The sequence below is a fragment of the Myotis davidii genome, unplaced genomic scaffold, assembly GCF_000327345.1.
Source record: "Myotis davidii unplaced genomic scaffold, ASM32734v1 scaffold88, whole genome shotgun sequence".
Lineage (NCBI taxonomy): Eukaryota > Metazoa > Chordata > Mammalia > Chiroptera > Vespertilionidae > Myotis > Myotis davidii.
The window spans coordinates 1,264,741-1,286,440 of NW_006300377.1; the positions used below are offsets into that span (position 1 = coordinate 1,264,741).

Here is a 21,700-nt window from a genome sequence, read left to right on the forward strand (position 1 = left end):
GGCTCGAGCTCAGCCCCTACACCCACTACACCAACCAGCGGCGCCAGGGAGAGGCGAAACCCGGCTCTCCTCCTTCCTCCGGGAAGCGGAAGCGGAAGTGACGTTCGGGGAAGGTGGGGGCAATCATGGTGCCGCTGGGGAGAGGAGAAGCTGTCGCTGCCGCCGTTGCCGGGAACCGCGGAGGTAAAAGGCGGAACTAGACGTGACCTGGGCTGGGGACTTCCCGGGGGGCGCGGGACTTAGGCTTCCTCCTGAAGCATTTCCCAGTAGAGACCTCAGTCCGGTCACCATAGAGACCCCACCCCTCCTCTGTTTCCATGGGGATGGGTATCCAGCCCCCTCCCCTGTTTCCATGGAGACTGGACCCTGCCCCTCTTCGCCAGGGTCGGAGCCCCCCAGCCTGTCTTCAGATTTTCCAGGTAGCCCAGGCTGGGCGCTCTCCCAGGCAGGTTCCTTTCCCAGCCTCCTCTCAGGAGTGCTGTTTGGACTCGTTTGCCATCCTCAAGCCTCCTGGTCTTGTTTGTTTCGGACAGTTGGTCTCTGTTTGCCGCCGCCGGCGCCTGGGCAGCCCGGTGGGGCCCCCGTGCGCTTCTCTCTCCTCACAGATGCAGCGAAATGTGCATCTACCGGGTTGCGTAAGCCAGAGCAGGGGCTCGGGCGGGTTCTTCCCTCGGCCTGTCTCTGGTAACTGTCTTTCTGTCTAGCGGCCCCACTACGTAAAAGGTTCACCTTCTAATCCAGAGCAGAAGAGAAAGATACAGTGCAAGTCCAGGCTGAAAACCAAAAGTGATGGGATTATTTTTTCAGTTCCCTGTTCTGCCTGCCAAACTCACATTTGTAGAACCTCAGTGTTTGCAGGTAAATCATTATTCCAAAACGGAAAAGCTTCACATTTGGTATTTTTCCCAAGAGAGCAAATCTTCCCAAGAGAGTGTATCTGCAGGTCTTCCATTCATTTAGCGGACATCTCCCTGACTCCTAGAAACCACAACTCCTCATTCCCTCCTTGCAGAGAGCACACTGTAGGAGGATGCTTCTGCTGGGTTCCAGATTGTTTTAGGAGGTAAAATTGTTTTCATTAGACATGTCTGGTTAAGGATCAGTCCCTCTACTCAAGCTGACCCATCTGTTTTAGGAAGGAAGGAAGGAAGGAAGGAAGGAAGGAAGGAAGGAAGGAATTCACACTTGTTTCCTTTGCTGTTGCTGTCATGTACATTATCTCTTTTACTTCACATAACAACTTTGAGAGGACAGAAATGACCAGTCTCACCTTACGTGTAAGAAAAATGGGGCACAGGAAAGTTCCCCACGTAGTAAGTGGCAAAGATGGAAATTGTAGGTGGGTGACCCTGCCTCCAAAACTCTGCTCCTTCCACCATAGACTGCACTGCCTCCTGGCCTGATTTGGGGTCATATTTGAATGAGGTTTCCTTCCTTTTAAGATTTATGGCAACTCAGACTTGAAGCAGTTTGCTCCTTAGTCCCCTTTAGGTATTTTGACCAACCTTCCAATTGTTTGGCAGTAAAGCACACTTGGAAGGTCTTGTGAATTGCTACTTTTTACTTCAGTGTTGTTGTTGTTTTTAAAGGCATTGCTTTTAAAGTGACTTGATGGTTTCAAAGTGAAACTTAAAAAGTTATTCCCAGGGAAGATGATTTTTCCTTTCCTTCGACCTGGTCTTGAAAGGAGAAGGTCCCGAGGTGCTGGCGTGGCTCTAACTCTGGTTTGTTCTATTGCAGACAAGTCATTACTTTTCCATTTCTCACAATTGGGCTGAGCACAATTGAACCATGGGGGAACACAGTCCAGATAACAGCGTCATCTACTTTGAGGCAGAGGAAGATGAGCTGACCCCTGATGACAGGATGCTCAGGTTTGTGGATAAAAACGGACTGGTGCCTTCCTCATCTGGAACTGTATACGATAGGACAACTGTTCTTATTGAGCAGGACCCTGGCACTTTGGAGGATGAAGATGATGATGGACAGTGTGGAGAACCCTTGCCTTTTCTAGTAGGGGGTGAAGAGGGCTTTCATCTAATAGATCATGAAGCAATGTCCCAGGGTTATGTGCAACACATTATCTCACCAGATCAGATTCATTTAACAATAAACCCTGGTTCCACGCCCATGCCAAGAAATATCGAAGGTGCAACCCTCACTCTGCAGTCGGAATGTCCAGAAACAAAACGTAAAGAAGTAAGTAAAGCGGTGGGTGAGGGCTCAGTTTGTCTTTGGGGAAAGTCCTTACACAGCTCTCGGTGGCAATTTTAACGAGAAGTAAAGGAGTCTGTGCCATTAGGACCTACCATGGCTTTCTTGTCAGTAATTCATGTTTCACGTTTTGTTGTGACTGCGGAACTTTTGGTTTGTAAGGCTACATTGAAATTTGGGAAAACGAAAGTATAATGTTTCTCATATTCCTCCCCAAATCATAAATAAAATAGAAATCTCACTGAAGTACATTTATATTTCTGATGCTGGAATGACTAGATCTGGCTTACCTCTGGGTTATATATAAATGACTTGTTTTGGAGATTGAGTATCTGCTGGAATATGTTTTTTTTTTTTAGTGAATGTTGAATGAATAATAAAGGCTAGTTTTCTTTCATAAAAAATTTAGGCAAGAGACACTAAATGAGAGCAGGTTATCTAAAATAAGTTTTCATGCTTTTATTTAGCTAGTGTGAGTAAGGTAATGCATGTCACAGTTTTTTGGAAACTAAAACATTGTACAGGTGGTGATTATTAGAATGAAAAATGTGGTTTAAAGGTAGTGATATACATTATATAAGAACTAATTGAAGGTTAATTAGAAAAAAAATAGATCACTGGTAGTTGCAATGCAGGGACTAAATGTAAAATGTTACTGAATAGACATAGGGTCAATTGTTTGGCAAAATAGTTTTCTGTTGTAATGAAGGCCTTGGAATGGGACATTCATGACATATGGCTTTTCCTTTGGTAGCCTTAGGATCTCAGAGCTGGAAGGAACCCTAGAGAGACCATCTTGTCCCACCTCCTTACCCCATGCAGTAATCTCTGTAGCATCTCTGACATCAGTTTACCTGGCCTCTGCTTGACCACTTCCAGAATGAGGAGGGCACAGTGTTTCACGGCTCAGCCTAATAGATTTGTTGGCCAGCTCTGATTGTTAGAAAGCTGTTACTTGTATGGAGCCAAAATTGACCTTCCTGCAGTTGCCCACTCCTTCTAGTTCTGCCTTCCTGAACAACAGCAAGTTAAACCTTCCTTTCGAAGGGCGACCCATCAGATATTTAAAGTTCATGGATTTCTCTTCATCTTCACCTGTACAGGCTAAACCCCTCCATTTATTTAATGATCCCTCATGACATTTTCCCCTTGCTTATCATCAGCTTGGTCACCTTTGAATTTCAGTTTCCAAATTCCTCTTAAAATTCATAATTGAGCATAATCTCACAAGTGTAAGTCCACTAGCACTGAATACTGTGTGACTCATCTCTTGATCTGGACACTGTATTACAATTACTGTATAGTATGTATTTTATTAATAACGACATCATACTCTCAGCTTGTACTTGGAAACCTCCAGACTAGTGATTCTTATTTGGGGCAATTCTGTCCCCAGGATACATCTGGCAATGTCTGGAGACATTTTTGGTTGTCACCTGGGGGAAGTGCTATCGGAATCTCATAGGTAGCATCCAAAGATCCTGTTAAATATTCCACAATGCACAGGACAGCCCACCCACAACAAAGAATTATATGGCCCTCCCGGCCAAGTGTGGCTCAGTGGTTGAACCTATGACCCAGGAAGTCACTGTTCAATTCCAGGTCAAGCCACATGTGCAGGTTGCGGGCTTGATCCCCAGTAGGGGGCGTGCAGAAGGCAGCCAATCAATGATTCTCTCTTATCATTGATGTTTCTAGCTCTAGATCTCTCTTCCTCTCTGAAATCAGTAAAAAAAATTTAAATTTAAAGAAGAATTATCTGGCTCAAAATGTCAATTGTCTATGTTCCAGTAAAACTTTATTTACAAAAAGGGCAGTGGGCTGAATTTGGCCCACTGGCTGTAGTGTGGACGAGAACATAGGAGTAGTAGTAGATAAAGGTGGAAAGATAGTAGAGATCAAGATAGGGAAGGCAGTGGTAGCATGCTAAGGAGTTTGGACTGTATTCTGGAACTAGAGGGAAACCATGAAGGTGTCTGAACCAAGAAGTGATATGGTTAGAGTGGCCTTTTTAAAAAGGTTGCTCTGGTAACTGGTTTCTTGATTGCCCAGACAGGAGATAGTTGTAGTTTAGGTTTGGGGTTTCATTTGAGTCTGATGAAGGATAGTGGCCTTTTATGTGGAGAAAATTGAGAGCTTTTCTTGCAGTATAAGAGAACTTGGTATGTAATGAGAGTCTGAAGATTGAGTCATGAATTGGGTATGATTCAAAGGATTCACCCAATTTTCCAAGTGTGTTGAGTTTCTTCTGTGTCTTAGCATAGGGGCCACAGGGTTACTCTGTTCCAGATGTCTTCATGATTGGCAGAACTTCAGGTCTAGGTAGTGAGCTAAGTGGTTAGAGTCCATTGTGATAGGTCCTTTAACAGAGGCATATTCACAGTGCTGTGTGCATGCTGAGGAAAAAGCAGCTGACTGCTGGCCCCTGTCCCCTCTGGGAATGGCGATTCCATAACAGAATTCAAGAAGACAAGAAGAGGAGAAATTGATGAATTTGTTTGGAGTATGTTAAATGCACAGTCCTTGTGGAAAATGAAGGTGAACATGTTGAGAAGTCCATTGGAACTATGATCTGAAGTCGAGGAAATGGCTTGAGATTAGAATTGTGGATCCATGAAGGGACAGTAGTTCAAACCACTATGAGTTTACTCAGGGGAGAAGTAAGAGTTGATCTGAGAATTTAAGGGTTAGAAAGAGAACTATAGATCACATAAAGAGAGAGAGATGGGTGGAATGCAGTGTTGTGGAAGCTGAGGGAAGAGCATTCCAAGCTGTGTGAATATTTCTGTGTGACCCTGCAGAGGGATTGAAGGGCCCAAGAGGAGCCATTCGTTCTGCTGTCTGCACAGTTGATCACATCATGAGAAGATGTTCAGTACAGCCCTGGGGGCTGAAGCCAGATTTTGAGTTTTGAGTGATGGAGAAATAGGTGGGTGGTGAGGAAATGGGAGGCAGGAAGTGTCAAGTTTTTGTGTGTGTGTGTGTGTGTGTGTGTGTGTGTGTGTTTTAAAATATGGTAGTTGGAAGAAGAGTGTTAAGGCAGTAGTAACTCATGGGGATTGAATCATTTTTTAGCACAAAAAATCTGACATAGTTTAGGGCCCATCAGTGTTAATGATTACTAGTGAAAGTGTTTCAAGAGCAAATGTTCGGGAAACATTAAGTTAAATCAGGACAGAAGTTTGATTATTACAGGGTTTCTTAGAGCTTTTGATGTGCCAATAAGTAAGAAGGAAGGAAAGGCAGAGCTCTCCAAATGTTTTGAACTTGGGAAACTGTTTTTTCAGTTTCATTTCCAGAGTCAGTGTTTTGGGGAACACATTTTGGGATATGCTGATCTAGACAGAAGAGGACGCGGTAGGGAGGGAATGATTATGCAATCAGTGATATGAGCTGTCACTTTCCCACTTTGCACTACTGGCAAGCCTGGTTTACTGTTCATGTCTCAGGTCATTGATAATCATGTTGAGTAGGACAAGGTCAAGGGTATTACTAGTATGAACCCTTATTCATTGTACTGTGGATTTAGCTCACTGGACTTTCCCCCTCACCACAGTTTTCCATTCAATCGATGAGGCCTACATGGAAGATTCTATAACCTGTTTTTTAATTCAGTAGGTGTGGGGTAGGTTGGGGACTGAGAGAGAAGCAGCAGTGGCTTTTAGTCTTTTAAGATCTTGCTAATGACCAGGCATTCAGAAGACTTGCCTTCCTGAAGTACCATCTTACCTTAGCTTTTGCTTTCACAGTGATTTTATTTTTTTTTGGCATTTAAATCCATTTTATAAACTATTTGGTAACACTCTCCATGATTCTTTACTCCCCCTCCCTTCTTTTTTTAAACTTAGTCTTTTTCTCCATTTCCCATTCTCTTACTCTTAAGAAATCTAATCATTTGAAAACTAGTTAGTCTTCTTGGCTTCTTAGGCAGCTTATTTTTCTGAGTCAGATTTTAGCCTGAATTTCCTGTTTACCCCGATTGTTCCATTGCTTTCTGTTGTGTGTAGTAGGCTTACCTATTACAGTCATGTGCCCCATAACAATGTTTCTGTCAAGAGGGACCGGCCAACAAAGAGCCGGTGGTTCCATAAGATTGTAATGGAGCTGCAATGAATTGTAGAATGTATACCTGAAACCCATATAATTTAACTAACCAATGTCACCCCATTACATTAACAAAAAAGATTATAATGGAACTGAAAAATTCCTATTGTCTAGTTGCTCCTAGGCTACAAGCCTATATAGCATGTTACTGTACAAAACATGAGATTAAATCAAGCACAGGAGAATGTGATGCAATCAAGACATACAGTAAACACCAGATGTGTGAGACTGCTGCTAGCCTAACACAGCATACTGTTTTACAGCAAACTTTTTTTGTATAAAGAGTACACCCTAAAATAACAATATAAAGTATAGTATAGTAAATACATCAACCAGTAACATAGTCGTTTATTGTCATTATGAAGTACTATGTACTGTACATCATTGTATGTGCTGTGCTTTTATACGACTGGCTGTATAGGTTTGTGTACTCCAGCAACACCACTTGTAGCCTGGGTGTGCAGTAGGCTAGATTTGTGTCAGTGCACTCTATGATGTTTGTCAACAAAGAAATCGCTGAAGAAATCGCCGAAGGACGCGTTTCTCAGAACATAGCCTCCCCGTTGAGCAGCGCATGGCGGTACTTTATTGCTTTTTCCACATGCTTGCCTTGTACAAAAATAAACCAACCAGAGCCTTGCTACAGACACTGTCTTTTCCTTCCACAGGGACACTGGTCATTCTGACTCTAATTTCGTGTATCTTATTCTCATACTTGCTGTTTTACTCTGCCTACCTGTTGGTTTGGTAGCTTTGAAAAATTTCCAATGTAGTGTTACTCTGTTCCAGATCAGCATTCTTAAGAGTTGTTCCCAAACTTGAATCTCTGCCCTTCCTGAGAACTATGGAACTATTGGCCAGGACTAATACTGTGCTGTGAACATTTTCATGTTCACCCATCTCTGTTTGAAACACATTGGCAAACATAGTGCACAGCCACCTGTTGTAGTGCTGCCCCCGAAGCCCCCCTGTGGCTTACCGACCTTGTCACTTTTCTGCTGAATAGTTGTCGGAGACGTGTGAAGAAAGCCAGCAGTCATGTACCGAATATGTTGTTCTTGTACCAAAGTATTCCAGTGCACTGATTGAGAAGGAGTATCTTTTTCTACTGAGAAGCACCGTTACAGTGATGCTTTATGAATTAGGCTGCTTGCTATATTGGTTAGTGACAAAAGGAGACTTATTTTTTCTAGTGTGACAAATTTGAAGTAGAAGAGTAAGGGGGGAAATCTGACTCCAGGGTTTCAGAGCCTTTTTGCAGTGGGACCTTTACTTTGGGATACTTACTTCCAATTCCTCGTTCCTCATTATCAGTCCCTCGGGCTGTGGGATGATCGGTCCACTCAAACCAGGAGGTGCTGGCTTTCCCAGAGGGGAACCGGCCACTTTCATTCGATGTGTAAATTATCATTATATTTTTGTACAGGTTCCTTCTGAACTCCCATGGAATTGCCATTTAGAACTAGGAAAGACAGAGACAGTTTTTGCTTGAAATTCTAGAGTTAAGGATCCATTCATTCTTTCCACAGCTTTTACTTGTTGGGTATCTACTTTTGTCAAATAGTTCCTCCCCAGGACTTAGAATCCAGGATGGAAACTGCTAGAAGCTGTACGTATATACAAAGTTCCGTAGGAGTCCAGGGCTGGAAGCATTTTCCCATTACCACCAGATGAAGCTGTTGTAGCGCTGTCCCCTGCAAGCCTGCATGTGTGTTACATACCTCTCCCCGTCAGCAGTATTTCCCTCACTGGGGCTTGCTGGCCTGGAAAAGGGACAAGGGTGGTTTTCCAACATGGTGCTGCAGGAATAACAGGTCTCAGATGTACATGTTATGTAGGCTGTACCTGATGGGTTTTGCTAAAATGTTGCTATTGTGGGACATTGGAGAAAGAATTTGTATTTTCATGTCTTTCTCTTATTTAAACCAAGCTTATTCTTAAAATTGTTTTTTCTTGATTTGCACAGGGATAATTTAGACCTCAGTTCCATCTTTGTTTTGGTATATACGATATGGCCTTGGACAAGTTGCTCTGTTACCACTCTTGTAAAATTGAAATAAAAATATCTCATTGCATTTTGTGCAGACGAAATGACATTTATTCATAATAAATATACAACACTCTAAGCATAAAACATTTAGCTTAATGTCTGGTGCATCGTGGTTGTTCAGTGAATGTTTATTTACTTCTCTTTCTTGTTGGCCCACATGGTTCTTGAAGGAGGTTGGGAGGTAATTTCCAGTTTAAGAAGAGTTGACATTGGTCTCTGGTAGGAACTCCTAGGGAAGCATTTTCTCCTTAAAACAAAGTTATAAATTTTGGTTAGGTTCCAGGACAGTCTGCAGAAGTCCCGATAACTTGTAATTAGCTCAACTGTCATGTGAATACCACTATGGAATGTGAACCATGGTTTATAACCATGTTTCTATTTTTATTTTTAAAATATATTTTATTGATTTTTTTACAGAGTGGAAGGAAGAGATAGAGAATTAGAAACATCAAAGAGAGAGAAACCTCAATCAGCTGCCTCTTGCACGCCCCCTACTGGGGATGTGCCCACAACCAAGGTATATATGCCCTTGAGCGGAATCGAACCTGGGACCCTTTAGTCCGCAGGCCGATGCTCTATCCACTGAGCCAAACCAGCCAGGGCTATAACCATGTTTTTAAATGAGAACAGGTTTGTAGTCCTACTGCAGGGTTCCAGCCTTGGCCACAGCTAATCCTCTGCTCTCCCACTCGGCTCCTTTTGACTTCCTTAGCACCCAGGCCACTGATAGATACAGTAGAGCCTTGTTTCTGGAACAACTCCCATCTCGAACAATTCGCTTCTCAACTGGACAGCCCTTTCATGCTGATACCTGTATGATGAGTCATGCATCTCTCAGGTGACAGATAAAGGAGAGAATGCAAAAATATGAGTCAATTTACCACTGTTAAAATCTCAGGATATTGTGCTGTGAATATTTTTGTGTTTTTTTGCTTTTGATGCTACTTATAATTATTGTAAAATTTTCATCTTTACTGTATTTCCTTTCCTTTTTGTTAAATTTACATTTCATGTTCTTTTTGTTTTTAAAGTGTTTATTATAGGTTAAACAGTACAATAGTCATGTACTGTTTATAAGAAAGGTTAAAATAAGGAATCATTTGGGGTTCTGGAAGGGATTAATTCAATTTACATTATTTCTAATGGGAAAAAATGATTTGATTTTCGAACAGCCTTCAGGAACAGATTAAGTTTGAGAAACGAGTACACCACTGTACTTCCACGGTGGGCAGTTGGGGCGCCAGGCAAAGCCGAGGCTCTTAAAGCTAAAGAATGAGGACTGTTATGCTGGCAGTAGCAGTGGGAGAGGGTGCGGTGGCTGCGTCTGTTGAGTGCCTGCTCTATGGGAGTTGCTGTATCAAGGGCTTTAATATAGTTTTGTATTTAATTTTCATAACAATCTTATAAGTAAGTACTATTGACCCTCATTTTACAGGTGAAAAAACTGAGACTTAGAAACATACCATCAGCAAGTGGTAAACTGAGATTTGAACTGAGGACTTTCTGCATGCCAAAGCCTGTCTATGCCTTTCTAGCATAGCATACTATTTTTGCAAAGATGGGGAGAAGGGACACAGACCTGTTAGCTGTGAAAAGGGCTGAGAAATTAGGGGCAGCACGATGCCATTAGTTCTAAGGGTGAAAGGTTAAGGAGTGGGAACAGCTGTCTGAATGTGGCTCTGGTGGTGGACACTGGGCAGCCTGGTGAAGAAATGAGGTCAGTTCACAGCTCTTCTACTTCTCCTTTGAGCTCTGGTTGTACAGGATGTGTGGAAGGGATGAGATCAGTGCCAGCAGAGGAGCAGAGTTCGTATCAGGGAGAGGGAAGGGGAAGTCCCTAGTGATGGGGAGGGAAGGGCAGCTCCTTCAGCCACAGTATCCCAGACAGTCATTCATTTGTAGGAATGTCCCTATGCCGGGTGCTTAGAATCAGAGGTCCATTCCTTAGCATGGGCTGTTAATGTTCGTAGAGTTTCATTTTCTCAGACTCAGGCCCAGCTTTTTGTCTTTTTCTGAAATTTTTTAAACATTGTCTCCTGGAGTTCTGGGTTTTAATTTTCTCATTTTTGCTTATTTTTTTCACCTTTTTCTGATTCTGTGGACTTAACAAAGGCAATCAACAGATGTTTCTCTGTTCTAGAACTACTTAGAACACTTTGTAAAGCAACATCAGTTCTCTGAAAGCTCATGCTTCCTGCCCGTTACTAGCATCAGACCCCATCCTCAGTGAGCCCAACCCATGCTCTCTCCGAGCTCCTTAGCTTAGCGATCCACAACCCTCTTTGAAGGCTACACAGGAACATTCAAGTGATGCAGTTCTCAAGCTCTTTTGGAGAAACATCATCTGTTGGAATCTTCAATGACATGTTCATATTGTGTATGCTCTTAATTTTGATAGGCAAATTAATTATGAGTCACCTCTCCCTCAAGTTCTTTGACGTTAGCTTGGGCATCACCTCTTTGAGCAGCTTATCTTAATCATTCCCCAGTCTAAGTTAAATGCTTTTTCTCTACATTTCTCTATATTCTGACATCCATTTATCAGCACATTTTTTTGTACCATCTTGCTCTTTGTTTGAATCTCTTCTTCATTTTGAGCTCCTTGAGAGCAGGGGTTATTTGTTCTGTATTCCTAGCACATGGGGCAGTAGAATTTCTGGAACATAATTTTTTTAAGCATGCATGCATGATATCCTTAATTGTGTTTAAATGTACCACATGTTGCAATACCTTCTCTATGTAACCAGGAAAACTTACACGGTTTTTTGCAGCTTCCTGTTCTGATCCAGTTTAAGGAGGTTTTGCTTTTCCTTTTTGTGAAATCTGGTGCTGTTTAAAATGATTCTGAAAGTCAGAATAGCGACTTTCATTTACTGGCTCCCTCCAAATGGAGTGAGAGATTACTCGTTTATTCAGCATTTTATGAGGGAGTAGGCATTTGCGTTGACAGTCAGCCATTTCTCCCACCTTTAATTACAAATATCATCCTAGTCTCTATCCCCTCCTAATTCTCCTGTCTCTCTCTCTTTTCTCAGCCAAGTTACTTTTTTTAAAAAAAATTTAAGTATTTATTTTCTCACATACTTTTTATTATGTAGTGTCCATGATTGACAACAGTTGTGAACATATGACAATAGAGTATGCGTGGTTCAATTTTATGAGTACGTAGAAAGGAGCTTCAGAAATTAACATCTGGAAGTTGGTCCTGGCCCCAGCATTTAATCTAACTCATGGCCTATCCTCGCTAGGTGGCTCATTTGGTTGGGCATGGTCTTATACACCTAAAGGTTGTGGGTTTGATTCCCAGTCAGGGCATGTACCAAGGTTGCAGGTTCGATTCTCTGTTGGGGCATATACAGGAGGCAACTGATCAATGTTTGTTTCTCTCTCACATTAAGGTTTCTCTCACTCTCTTCCTTCTTCTCTCTCTAAAAAGCAATAAAAAACATATCCTCAGCTCTGTCCAGGTGGCTCAGTTGGTTGGAGCATCATCCCATGCACCCAAGGGTCACAGGTTAGATTTCCTATCAGAGCGCATACCTAGGTTGTGGGTTCGTGCTCCAATCAGGACATGCATCGGAGGCAATCGATCGATGTTTCTCTAAATCCCTTTCCCCCTCCCTCTCTCTCAAATCAATAAACATATCCTTGGGTAAGGATTAAACAAAAACTTAGGAATATACCTGGTTTACTTAGGAAAAACCTGGGGTGGAGTTTTTCCATCCTGATGATTTTTTTCGATTTCATAGGATAAGTTATAAAAAATAACATGTTTGCTTTTCAATGTATGTTAGAATAGTGGGTTCATTTGTTAAAAGGTCAGGGTCATTTCTCTTGCCCCATAGAAAGCAATACTGGGAACCTGCTGATTTAATTTCCCCCCAAATTATATTGAGTTTCTGATTTATCTGTGTCAGTTATCCAGTGAAAATTTTCTTTTAAATTCACGGTAGACAGTATCCTGTCACTTGTGCTGCTTTATCACTTTCATTTAGTAGTGAGTTGGGGAACACAGATCAATTTTAATTTTTACTTGCAATTCAAACTAATTTTAGTTTAACTTGATTACAGTGAAAACACAGTAGTCCATAAAGAGCACTGCAATATAGGGAGGCAGTAGTGGATGAGGTTGTAAATAAGAGCATAGGCTTGTGAACTTACCAGTACCTGGATTTGAATTCCAGCGCTGCCATTTCCTATCTGTGTGAACTACAGAATTCCTTGAGTCTTGTTACTTCACTTAGTAAGCATTGCTTCACCTTTAGGACTCAACTCAACAGTTAGGTCTTTTACTAAGCGTTTTATGATCTCTGGAATTGTACTCATGGAATTGAATTGAATGGAGTAAAACCTTTCCTAACCAGATTTTGCCTTTTTCTACCTTTACTTCAGTTATTAATTTAATTAGATCATGCTGTTTATTTTGCATATTATTCTTCATAGCATAGAACATCGTAGTTGAAGGAACTGAGCAACTCTTTCTAAAGACAGAGAAAGAAAGGAAGTGTATTTCAAGTATGGTAGAGACACCTTTTCTAGCTATAATATTGGTTAGGAATGGATTATTATGAGATGACGTTGCATCCTTTTATTTAAAAATCTATGCAATTAGCATAATCAAGCACCTTCTTGAAGACAGAGGGAAGAGCAACATCGAATTCCTTATGAGTTTATGCAGTGCAGCAGTGAATGATCAGAATGTTTCATAAAATTTTGACATCTAATATATAGTGTAAACATATTAACTTTAAGACATTATAGGTTTAGGCAGAATTTGAGGACAACTGTTAATCAGCAGGTGCACAGCTCTTGCAAAAAATGTAGAATTTGTCATTTCATAATTTGCTTCTCTATCAAAAACAGCTGTTGCAGCCGAGTTTATTGAAAAGTAGTTCTATTCATTGTCTTCAGCTTCTTGCTTTTCTCTGATTTCTCAGCCCATTACATTCTGGTTTCTGTTCTTACTCCTCCAATGAAGCTAGTCTTGCTGGGGCAATTATGACTTTGTGAGTTGGCCAAATCCAAGAAATGCTTATCAGTCATCTCTGCCATATTTGACCTAGTTAACATCTTCCTTGATACTCTGTTCCTTTGTCACTTGTAGTCCTTGTTACTACTTTTCTCAGCATCAAGTCCTGCTGGTTTTATTTTGTTCATTTGTTTAGTCATTTATTCCTTCATTCAACAAATATGCATTGAGTGCCACTTCTCCACAAGAGTAGCCCTGAGGCTGTGGCAGTGACCAAGACAGGCATGACAGATGCAGTCCCTGTTCTCATGGAACCTATAGCCCAAAAGGAGAGTAGCCATTCATTCATTTAACTCAAGAAATAACTTATTTAGTGCCTCCTTAGCTACTGCTGTGCCTAGCAGCTAAATAGATAATGATATAAATTGTTAAATTATTTAATCTTAATGGTATTATATGATTTAAAGAAATAGAGGAAGCTATGAGAACCTATAACAAGAACACCTAGTTTATGGTAGGAGTTGGGAGTCAATTAGGAAAGAGTTCCTTGAGGAAGGAACATTTATTTGAAACTTGAATTGGCCAAGTAAGAACCCTGATGGGAGTAGGGATTGAAGGGCAGTGAGACAGGGAAGGGTAGTTAATTATTGATTGTACTGTTACCTATAAAGTTATCAGCTGTTGCAGCATCTTAAGAATGAAATTCTGCTCTTATCTTTCGTCCTTGTCATTGGCTTTACGATTGGGACATGCAGACTCCTTGATTGCAGCACTCACAGCCCTTTTCTCTTTCCTGGTCAGTGGTTATTTTGAAATCTCTATCTGGCAACACCAAAGAGATTTTTAGCCTTGATGGGAAGTCAAGATATATGTTTGAGTGGATAATCAATAAGTGTTCAATGATTGGTATAGTTGAATATTTGAATTAAGAGAAGGGCACTGTCACTTAGACATGGGATAATTAACATCCCATGAGGGCTTTGGAGGTAGGTAGTAAAGCTTGAATTGAAGAGAGAGACTCAGAAAAGCAGAGAAGAAAGGAACTAGCCATTTCCAGTAGAGAAAAAGGAGAAAGCAAAGGCAGAGAAGTGGAAATGCAGTGTTGCCTTTGGGGAAGGGTGTGCTGCTGCCTGTAGGCCGAGACAGAGCCTACTTTGTACTGGAGTAATGCAATAGAAGACGGAAGAGAACCTACAAAGGATCTTGACTGTCAGGCTCAGGAATTGGATTTATTGTTTGAGCAGAGTGATGGCATGTGTAGAACAGTTTCAGAATAAACCTGGCAGCAGGAGGCCTCCAAGCCAGGCTCCGAGACACGAGAACGCCTGGACTGCTGGGCCAGTGATTCAGCGCAACAGATGTTTGTGCAGCACCTCCCTGGTGGCAGTGGGAAGGGTCAGGAATGAATAAGTGAGAGCACTTGCCTGAGGAATCCAGACTTGTGCAAGATCGTATTGAAGGTTGGATAGATGAGAGAGGAGTGGGAGGGGAGATGGGAGGAGTCAGGGCCCCTCATCCCCCCACCCCCACTGGTTTTAGGGGTTGGCAAACTGTGGCCCATAGACCAGATCCATACAGATGCCTGTTTTTGTAAAATGTTTTTTACATTTTATTTATTTACTTATTTTGAATTATTTTATTGATTTCAGAGAAGAAAGGAGAGGAAGAGAGAGCTAGAAACATCAGTGATGAAAGAATCATTGATCAGCTGCCTCCTGCACGCCCCCAACGGGGATTGAGCCCACAACCTGGGCATATGCCCTGACCAGGAATCGAACCCATCACCTCTTGGTTCCTGGGTCAACATTCAACCTCTCAGCTGCTGAGCCACACTTGGCTGGGCTGGTATTTTATATTTTAAAATATCAAAATAAGAACAGTATTTCATGATGCACGAAAATGACATGAAATTCAAATTTCATTGTCATAGCATTTTTGGAGCACAGCCTTGTTTGTCCATTTATGTATTGCCTATGGCTCCTTCCACATAGAGCAGCAGAGTTGAGTAGTTGTAACAAGACTGCCTGGCCCACAAAGCCTAAAATATTTACTGTTTGTCTCTTTACAGAAACCTTGTCCACCCTTGAGTCACACCCATCCTTATCTCATTCCTCTGTTCTCTGAAACTTGGTGTGTCTCTTCCTACCTGAAGCTTAGCTTCTACCCAGACTTTTCAATATCCTTCTCTGCGTTCCTCCCTAGATCCTCAGTTTTACTCTCTGCAAGGACCTTTCCCCTCCCAAATATGCTCAAGACACGTCTTCCTTAGAAAACAAAAACAAACACTTCTGCTGCTGGTCTCCATCTCCAGTCTGTACCTCCACTTCACCTAGACTGCTGACCCCAGCAGTCCAGTAAAACTAGTCTTGCTGAGTCATTAGTGAATTTCTAGCTACCGGATACAGTAGTTTCCTCAGTCCTTATCTTCCTTGTTTTCACCGACATTTAACATTTTGATCATTCTTTTCTTTTTTTAATTTAAATTCTTTATTGTTTAAAGTATTACATAACTCTCCCTTTTCCCCCATGGACCACTCCCCGGCCGCTCCCCCCATCCCAGCACATGCCCTCCCCTTTCCCCTCCCCCCATGTCTTTTTTTCTTAGAGACCCTTTCTCTTTTGTCTTCTGTGACATTGCTCTCCTTTGCTTCTCTTCCTATTTCCCCAGCCCTTCCTCCCGCTCGCCCTTCAATGGCTTCTTTTCTGGTACCATTACCTTAAACATTGGTGACTTTCACCGTCTAGCCTTTGTCCTCTTATAAGAGCTATTATTTTATTGAGTACCTACTGTAGGCAGTCACTATATTTAAATGCTTTTGCAAATTATACCTAATCCTTACAACACTAGAAAGATAGATTTTGTTTCCTCCATGTTATAACTAAGGAAAGTGAGCTCAGTAAGTTCAAGTGATTTCCCCAAGGTTGTACAGTAAGTAGCCGCAGGGGCTGGATCTGAGCCTGCTGTAGTTTGCCGGTCAAGTAGGCTACTATCTGTGTACCAGACTCCTGCACGGACCTGTTTCTTAGCTTCCAGCTTGTATGTCTGACTGGCTACTAGACATTTCCATCTGGAAGTCATGGCAGTGCCTCAACCCCAACTCCTCAACTCTCCCCCAGCTCCCATCCAGCCCCAAGTTGGTGGTGTGACCACCTCTTTGGTCATCCAGGCCTTTGATCTTGACTTTGCCTCTCCCTGACCCCTTTGACTCCTCAGCACCCAGTTGTCACTAGAGCAGTGATGGCGAACCTGTGACACGCGTGTCAGAGGTGACACATGAACTCATTTTTTTGGTTGATTTTTCTTTGTTAAGTGGCATTTAAACATATAAAATAAATATCAAAAATATACATCTTTGTTTTACTATGGTTGCAAATATCAAAAAATTTCTATATGTGACACAGCATCAGAGTTAAGTTAGGGTTTTTCAAAATGCTGACACGCCGAGCTCAAAAGGTTCGCCATCACTGCCCTAGAGGCTGTCATTTCTCCCCCTTTGATGTCTCTAGAATTCATCTCTCACATTGTCCACTGTTACTTCCCCAGTTCAGATTCTTTTCATCTCTCTCCAGAACTGTTGTCCTCTTCTCTTATCTTTCCCTTCTACTCCAGTCTGTCCCCCACAGATTCCCAGAATGCCCTCCTAAACCCCAGATCTGGGTGTCTCGCTGTATTCGTTAAAACCGGTTGAAGGCTCCCCGTTGTCCCATTTCTCTACTCCATAGCTTAACTGAGGAGGCTTTGCCTCTTTTTTCTAGAGTCTTCTCCTTCCGGTCTTTCTCTTACTGTAAGAGTTTTTGATGTTCCCTGTACCAAAAAACGCATTCATTTCTCCGTGCAGTTCCCAAGGTGTTAGTTACCTCTTTCTGGAATGTCCTTCTTCCCGGTTTGTGTGAGGAAGGCCTTTTCACTTTGTTCCTTAAAAAATAGACTTTTAACAGGCAAGCAAAAAGACACCCTCAGTTCAGAGAGAGTAAGTACCTTGGTCTCTGAGCCTCACTGATTTCCATTCTTTCTGAGAGGGGTTAGTTTTCCCTTTTTTATGCTCCCAGCACCATGTGTCTGTTGTTAGGCTCAGCCTGGTGTATAATAACTTGTGCACGTCTGCCTCCTTAAAATGGGCATTTCTTAAAAGCAGAGATTTTGGTCTTGCTTACTTTTTCTCATGTGTGATAACTAGCTTGTTGGTTGGGACATAGTAGTTCAGTAACTGCTGAATGAGCAACACCAGTGTCGTTAGTGACACTAATATAAACTGAGGCTTTGGAGGAAGGTTCAAAGGATGAAGATTTTGCTAAAGCTGAAGAGTAGACAGTACTAGCACCCTGCGAGGTATGGCATCAGAGAATTTACAGAGTATTTTCACAAATGTTTTACCGTCTTTTGTTCCACTCAAAGAAAAGCACCTTGAGACAGTCGGGGCAGGCATTAATGTTCGCATTTTAGAAATAAGGACCTGAAACTCAGAGAAGTGAAATGAGGTGCTCAAAGTCATGAACATAAGTGCCAGAATTCCGTCTTCTCCCGCCAAGTCGAATGCTGCTTCCGCTGCACCAGTGTAGAGATGGGGCAGGTTTTGGGAATAAATCTACATTTAGAGGTTAAAGGAAAGGAGTGGCTCAGAGGATAAAGAGAGCCCCAAGGAACTCCTGTGTGATATAGGACAAATTTTCAGGAGAGGGCATCAGCCTTGAGATCTTTTTGCAAATGAAGGGAAGTGGGGAGGGAATAAAGAGTTTGGCCCCAGGAATTCAAGAGAGTATTTTCATAACAGCGAAGCCAGCTGGCCAGGTAGCAGGAATACACGGGCATTGCGGGAAGTGAAGAAGGCACAAGGGAAAACTACTCTTTCAAAGAGTTTGGTGGTAAAAGGAAATCCAGCATCTCTAGCAGTTTGATAAATGTCAGGCTCTGAGAAATTCATGATACATTGTTTTCATTTTGTAGAGTTGAAAATATTCAGTGGCAACTATGCTAGTATGTACCTGCTAATATGCGTATAGCTGAATATGTAAATTTTAGGATGTTTTAGACTCAATTTAACATTGGTCAGTTCCAATCAAGATATAGTGCCATAGGACAGGATGTTTGACTTAACCTGAAGTAAAATTTTGTTTTTTGTTTTGTTTTGTTAATCCTCATCCGAGGACAATTTTCCATTGATTTTTAGAGAGTGGAAGGGCGGGAGAGAGACAGAGAGAGAAACATTAAAGTGAGAGAGACACATGGATTGGTTGCCTCCTGAATGCGCTCAGACCAGGGCTGGGGATAGAGCCTGCAACCAACGTACATGCCCTTGACCCGAATCAAACCCAGGACCCTTCAGTCTGCGAGCTGACGCTCTACCTACTGAGCCAAACCGGCTAGGGCCAAATTTGAATATGGGTAACTGTAAGAGCGTATGCCCACCTTTAGAGGGTAGATGTATACTAAAGCGTGCAGCACCCTTCTTATATTCACTTAGAATCGTCACCTCTCTACAAGCAATCTGTTCCCCGTTACTCATTGTCTTTTGTCCAGGAGTGATTTGATCAACAGGAAAATAGCCCCACTTTGTTGTTAGAGGCTATTTTCTGTGTTTCTGTGTCATCCACATCTGGGAGCCAAGCTCGGGGGGCAGCTAGAGCCTGGGCAGCTCTTTTGTCCTGTTGCTGAGGTGTCCTCTGTCTGCCAGGTAAAGCGGTACCAGTGCACCTTCGAGGGCTGTCCCCGCACCTACAGCACAGCAGGCAACCTGCGCACCCACCAGAAGACTCACCGAGGAGAGTACACCTTTGTCTGTAACCAGGAGGGCTGCGGCAAGGCCTTCCTCACCTCCTACAGCCTCAGGATCCACGTGCGAGTGCACACGAAGGAGAAGCCATTTGAGTGTGACGTGCAGGGCTGTGAGAAGGCGTTCAACACGCTGTACAGGTCAGCTTTCCTCCCGCCAGCTCTACCCTCGCTGTCACCATTGCACAGCTCTCCTCGCACAGCAGACTTCCCTTGCCGGGATTTAAAGGTTGCCTGAAAAGGATGGTACATTTGTGTTTAGATTTTATTTCTCCTGTAGTGCCATCCTGGCCCAGAGATTTGAGTATTTGGCATAGAGTGCTATCTCCCTTGGCTCAGAACCTTGGTACGAAGGCTTCTGTCATTTTCATTCCTCTCTCACTTGGAGGAAGCGTACTTTCTGTCTAGCCTGAGACATGGGGAGTGGTCCGCTTGTTAGCCCTTTCCCTTTCCCACCATTGGTATCAGGAGACCTACTAGTCTTCAACATTGAGTGTAAATAACAAACATAACAAGAGCTGACATTTCTAAGGCGCCCACTGTGTGCAGGGCACTGTTCTGAGTGCTAATCCTCACAGCACTAATAAGTAAATGGAAGCCCACCAAGGTAACTAACTGGCTTAGGGTCTCGTAGGAGGTGGGACCAGGATTTGAGTCCCAGGCTCCAGAGTCACGCTCATACCACTATGCTATATACTTCTCATTGAGCAAAACGTTTTGGAATATAGAATTCTGATGCACTTAATCCTTTTTTTACTATTTTAAAAACATTTTTTTTAAAAAAAGGAAACATATGCAATACTCTTTGTAATACTTTAAGCAATGAAAAAAAACATTTTTAATCTTATCAGGTTATACATTCTCAATGTTTACAAACTAGAAAGCTCTAATAGGTTCGTTACAAAAGATGTACCTCCCCATTTCTCCCCCTTCACAGCAACCACTTTCTACTCTTTTAGCTTAATATTAATATTTTTTTATTTTTTTAAATATATATATATGTATTTTATGTGATTATATCTTTTTTATAAAATATATTTTGTTGATTTTTTTACAGAGAGGAGGGGAGAGGGATAGAGAGTTAGAAACATCGATGAGAGAGAAACATCGATCAGTTGCCTCTTGCACGCCCCCTACTGGGGATATGCCCACAACCAAGGCACATGCCTTTGACCAGAATCGAACCTGGGACCCTTGAGTCCACAGGCCGACGCTCTATCCGCTGAGCCAAACCGATTAGGGCTATATTAATATTTTTATATTCACTTCCATGCTTTTAAATATTTGGCTCATATTGCTCCTTCTTGATTTTTCCACTTTAGGATATTGACTTCCCACTATGGAAGTTAAGGATTAAGCTCTATTTCTTCCCCTCTCCCCTGCCGCCATCTCCATCACATTTGGCCCTTCCCCAAAGCCCATTCTCCCAATGTTATTATTTTATTTCCAGTATGTATTATTTTTTATTAAATCAGTATTCAGTATTTACTTAGCCGTAAATGAAATTACTTCTCTCATAAAAGATCTTACTTGCCGTAGGCTTGTGCACTTGACCCTGGAGGCTGTTAGCTGTGTGGGAGGCTCTGTAATACATCATGACAAAGGGCCTTTCTCTGGGCTATCTTACAGGCTGAAAGCACATCAGAGGCTTCACACAGGGAAAACGTTTAACTGTGAATCTGAAGGCTGCAGCAAGTACTTCACCACACTCAGCGATCTGAGGAAGCACATTCGAACCCATACAGGAGAAAAGCCATTTCGGTAGGTCTTACTGTTTTCTATTTGTCACTGGTCAGGTTCCGGCTGGGTATCTTGATGCACTCTAAAACTTTTTTATGGAAAGAAACTTCCTGTCACTAGTCCTTTGGCAGTGCTCGCTCTCCCCAGGATGGCTACACCCAGTTACTGCCGACGGGAGGGAGGGTAATGAATTCCACGGGCACCCTCACTCTGGATGATGGCTTCCTGCCTCATTCTTCCTTTTATTTTGCAAAGCATTTGTTGCAACTCACTTATGTGGTAGGATTTTTATCAGTGCCAGAGAAATGCTATGATACAGGTTCTCCTCTTGAGAAATTTAGTCTGGTAACAAAGAACCACAGGCAGCCAGACAGCATCTGAGACTGAGATGCCCAGAGTGCTTTGGGCACGGGGGAAGGGATACTGACCTGAGACTCGGTGGGAAGAGTAGGAGACGAAAGGGGAAAGATGGGATAGGACTACTTAGGCTAGTGGTGCAAGTGTTTTATTTTTTACTTGTTTAGTGGTTTCTTCAGCATCTCTCATGTATACACAAACAGGAGCATCCATTTTTATCTATATACTAGAGGCCCGGTGTACAAAAATTTGTGCACTCAGGGGGAGGGGGGGCGGTCCCTCAGCTCGGCCTGTGCCCTCTCGCAGTCTGGGACCCCTTTGGAGATAACGACCTGCTGGTTTAGGCCTGCCCCCGGGTGGCAGAGGGCAGGCCCAATCCCTAGGTGCAGCCCCTGGTCAGGCTCAGAGCAGGACCGATTGGGGAGTTGGGGCGCCGCCCCCTGTCATGCACAGAGCAGGGCAGATCGGGAGGTTGCGATGCCATCCTCAGTCACGT

At 42.6% G+C, this 21,700-nt stretch overlaps 1 protein-coding gene across 2 annotated transcripts in view; it reads left to right on the forward strand.

Annotated features, from left to right (window-relative positions):
• The first annotated feature begins 47 nt into the window (after window positions 1–47).
• Window positions 48–21,700, forward strand: part of MTF1 (metal-regulatory transcription factor 1) — a 43,803-nt gene continuing 22,150 nt past the window's right edge. For both annotated transcript variants that reach the window (XM_006777268.2, XM_006777269.2), the window contains exons 1-4: window positions 48–183; window positions 1,741–2,199; window positions 19,010–19,248; window positions 20,737–20,868. In XM_006777268.2, coding sequence (XP_006777331.1) covers window positions 1,792–2,199; window positions 19,010–19,248; window positions 20,737–20,868 — 779 coding nt within the window. In that variant the 5' untranslated portion in view covers window positions 48–183; window positions 1,741–1,791. The remainder of the gene's footprint in view (window positions 184–1,740; window positions 2,200–19,009; window positions 19,249–20,736; window positions 20,869–21,700) is intronic.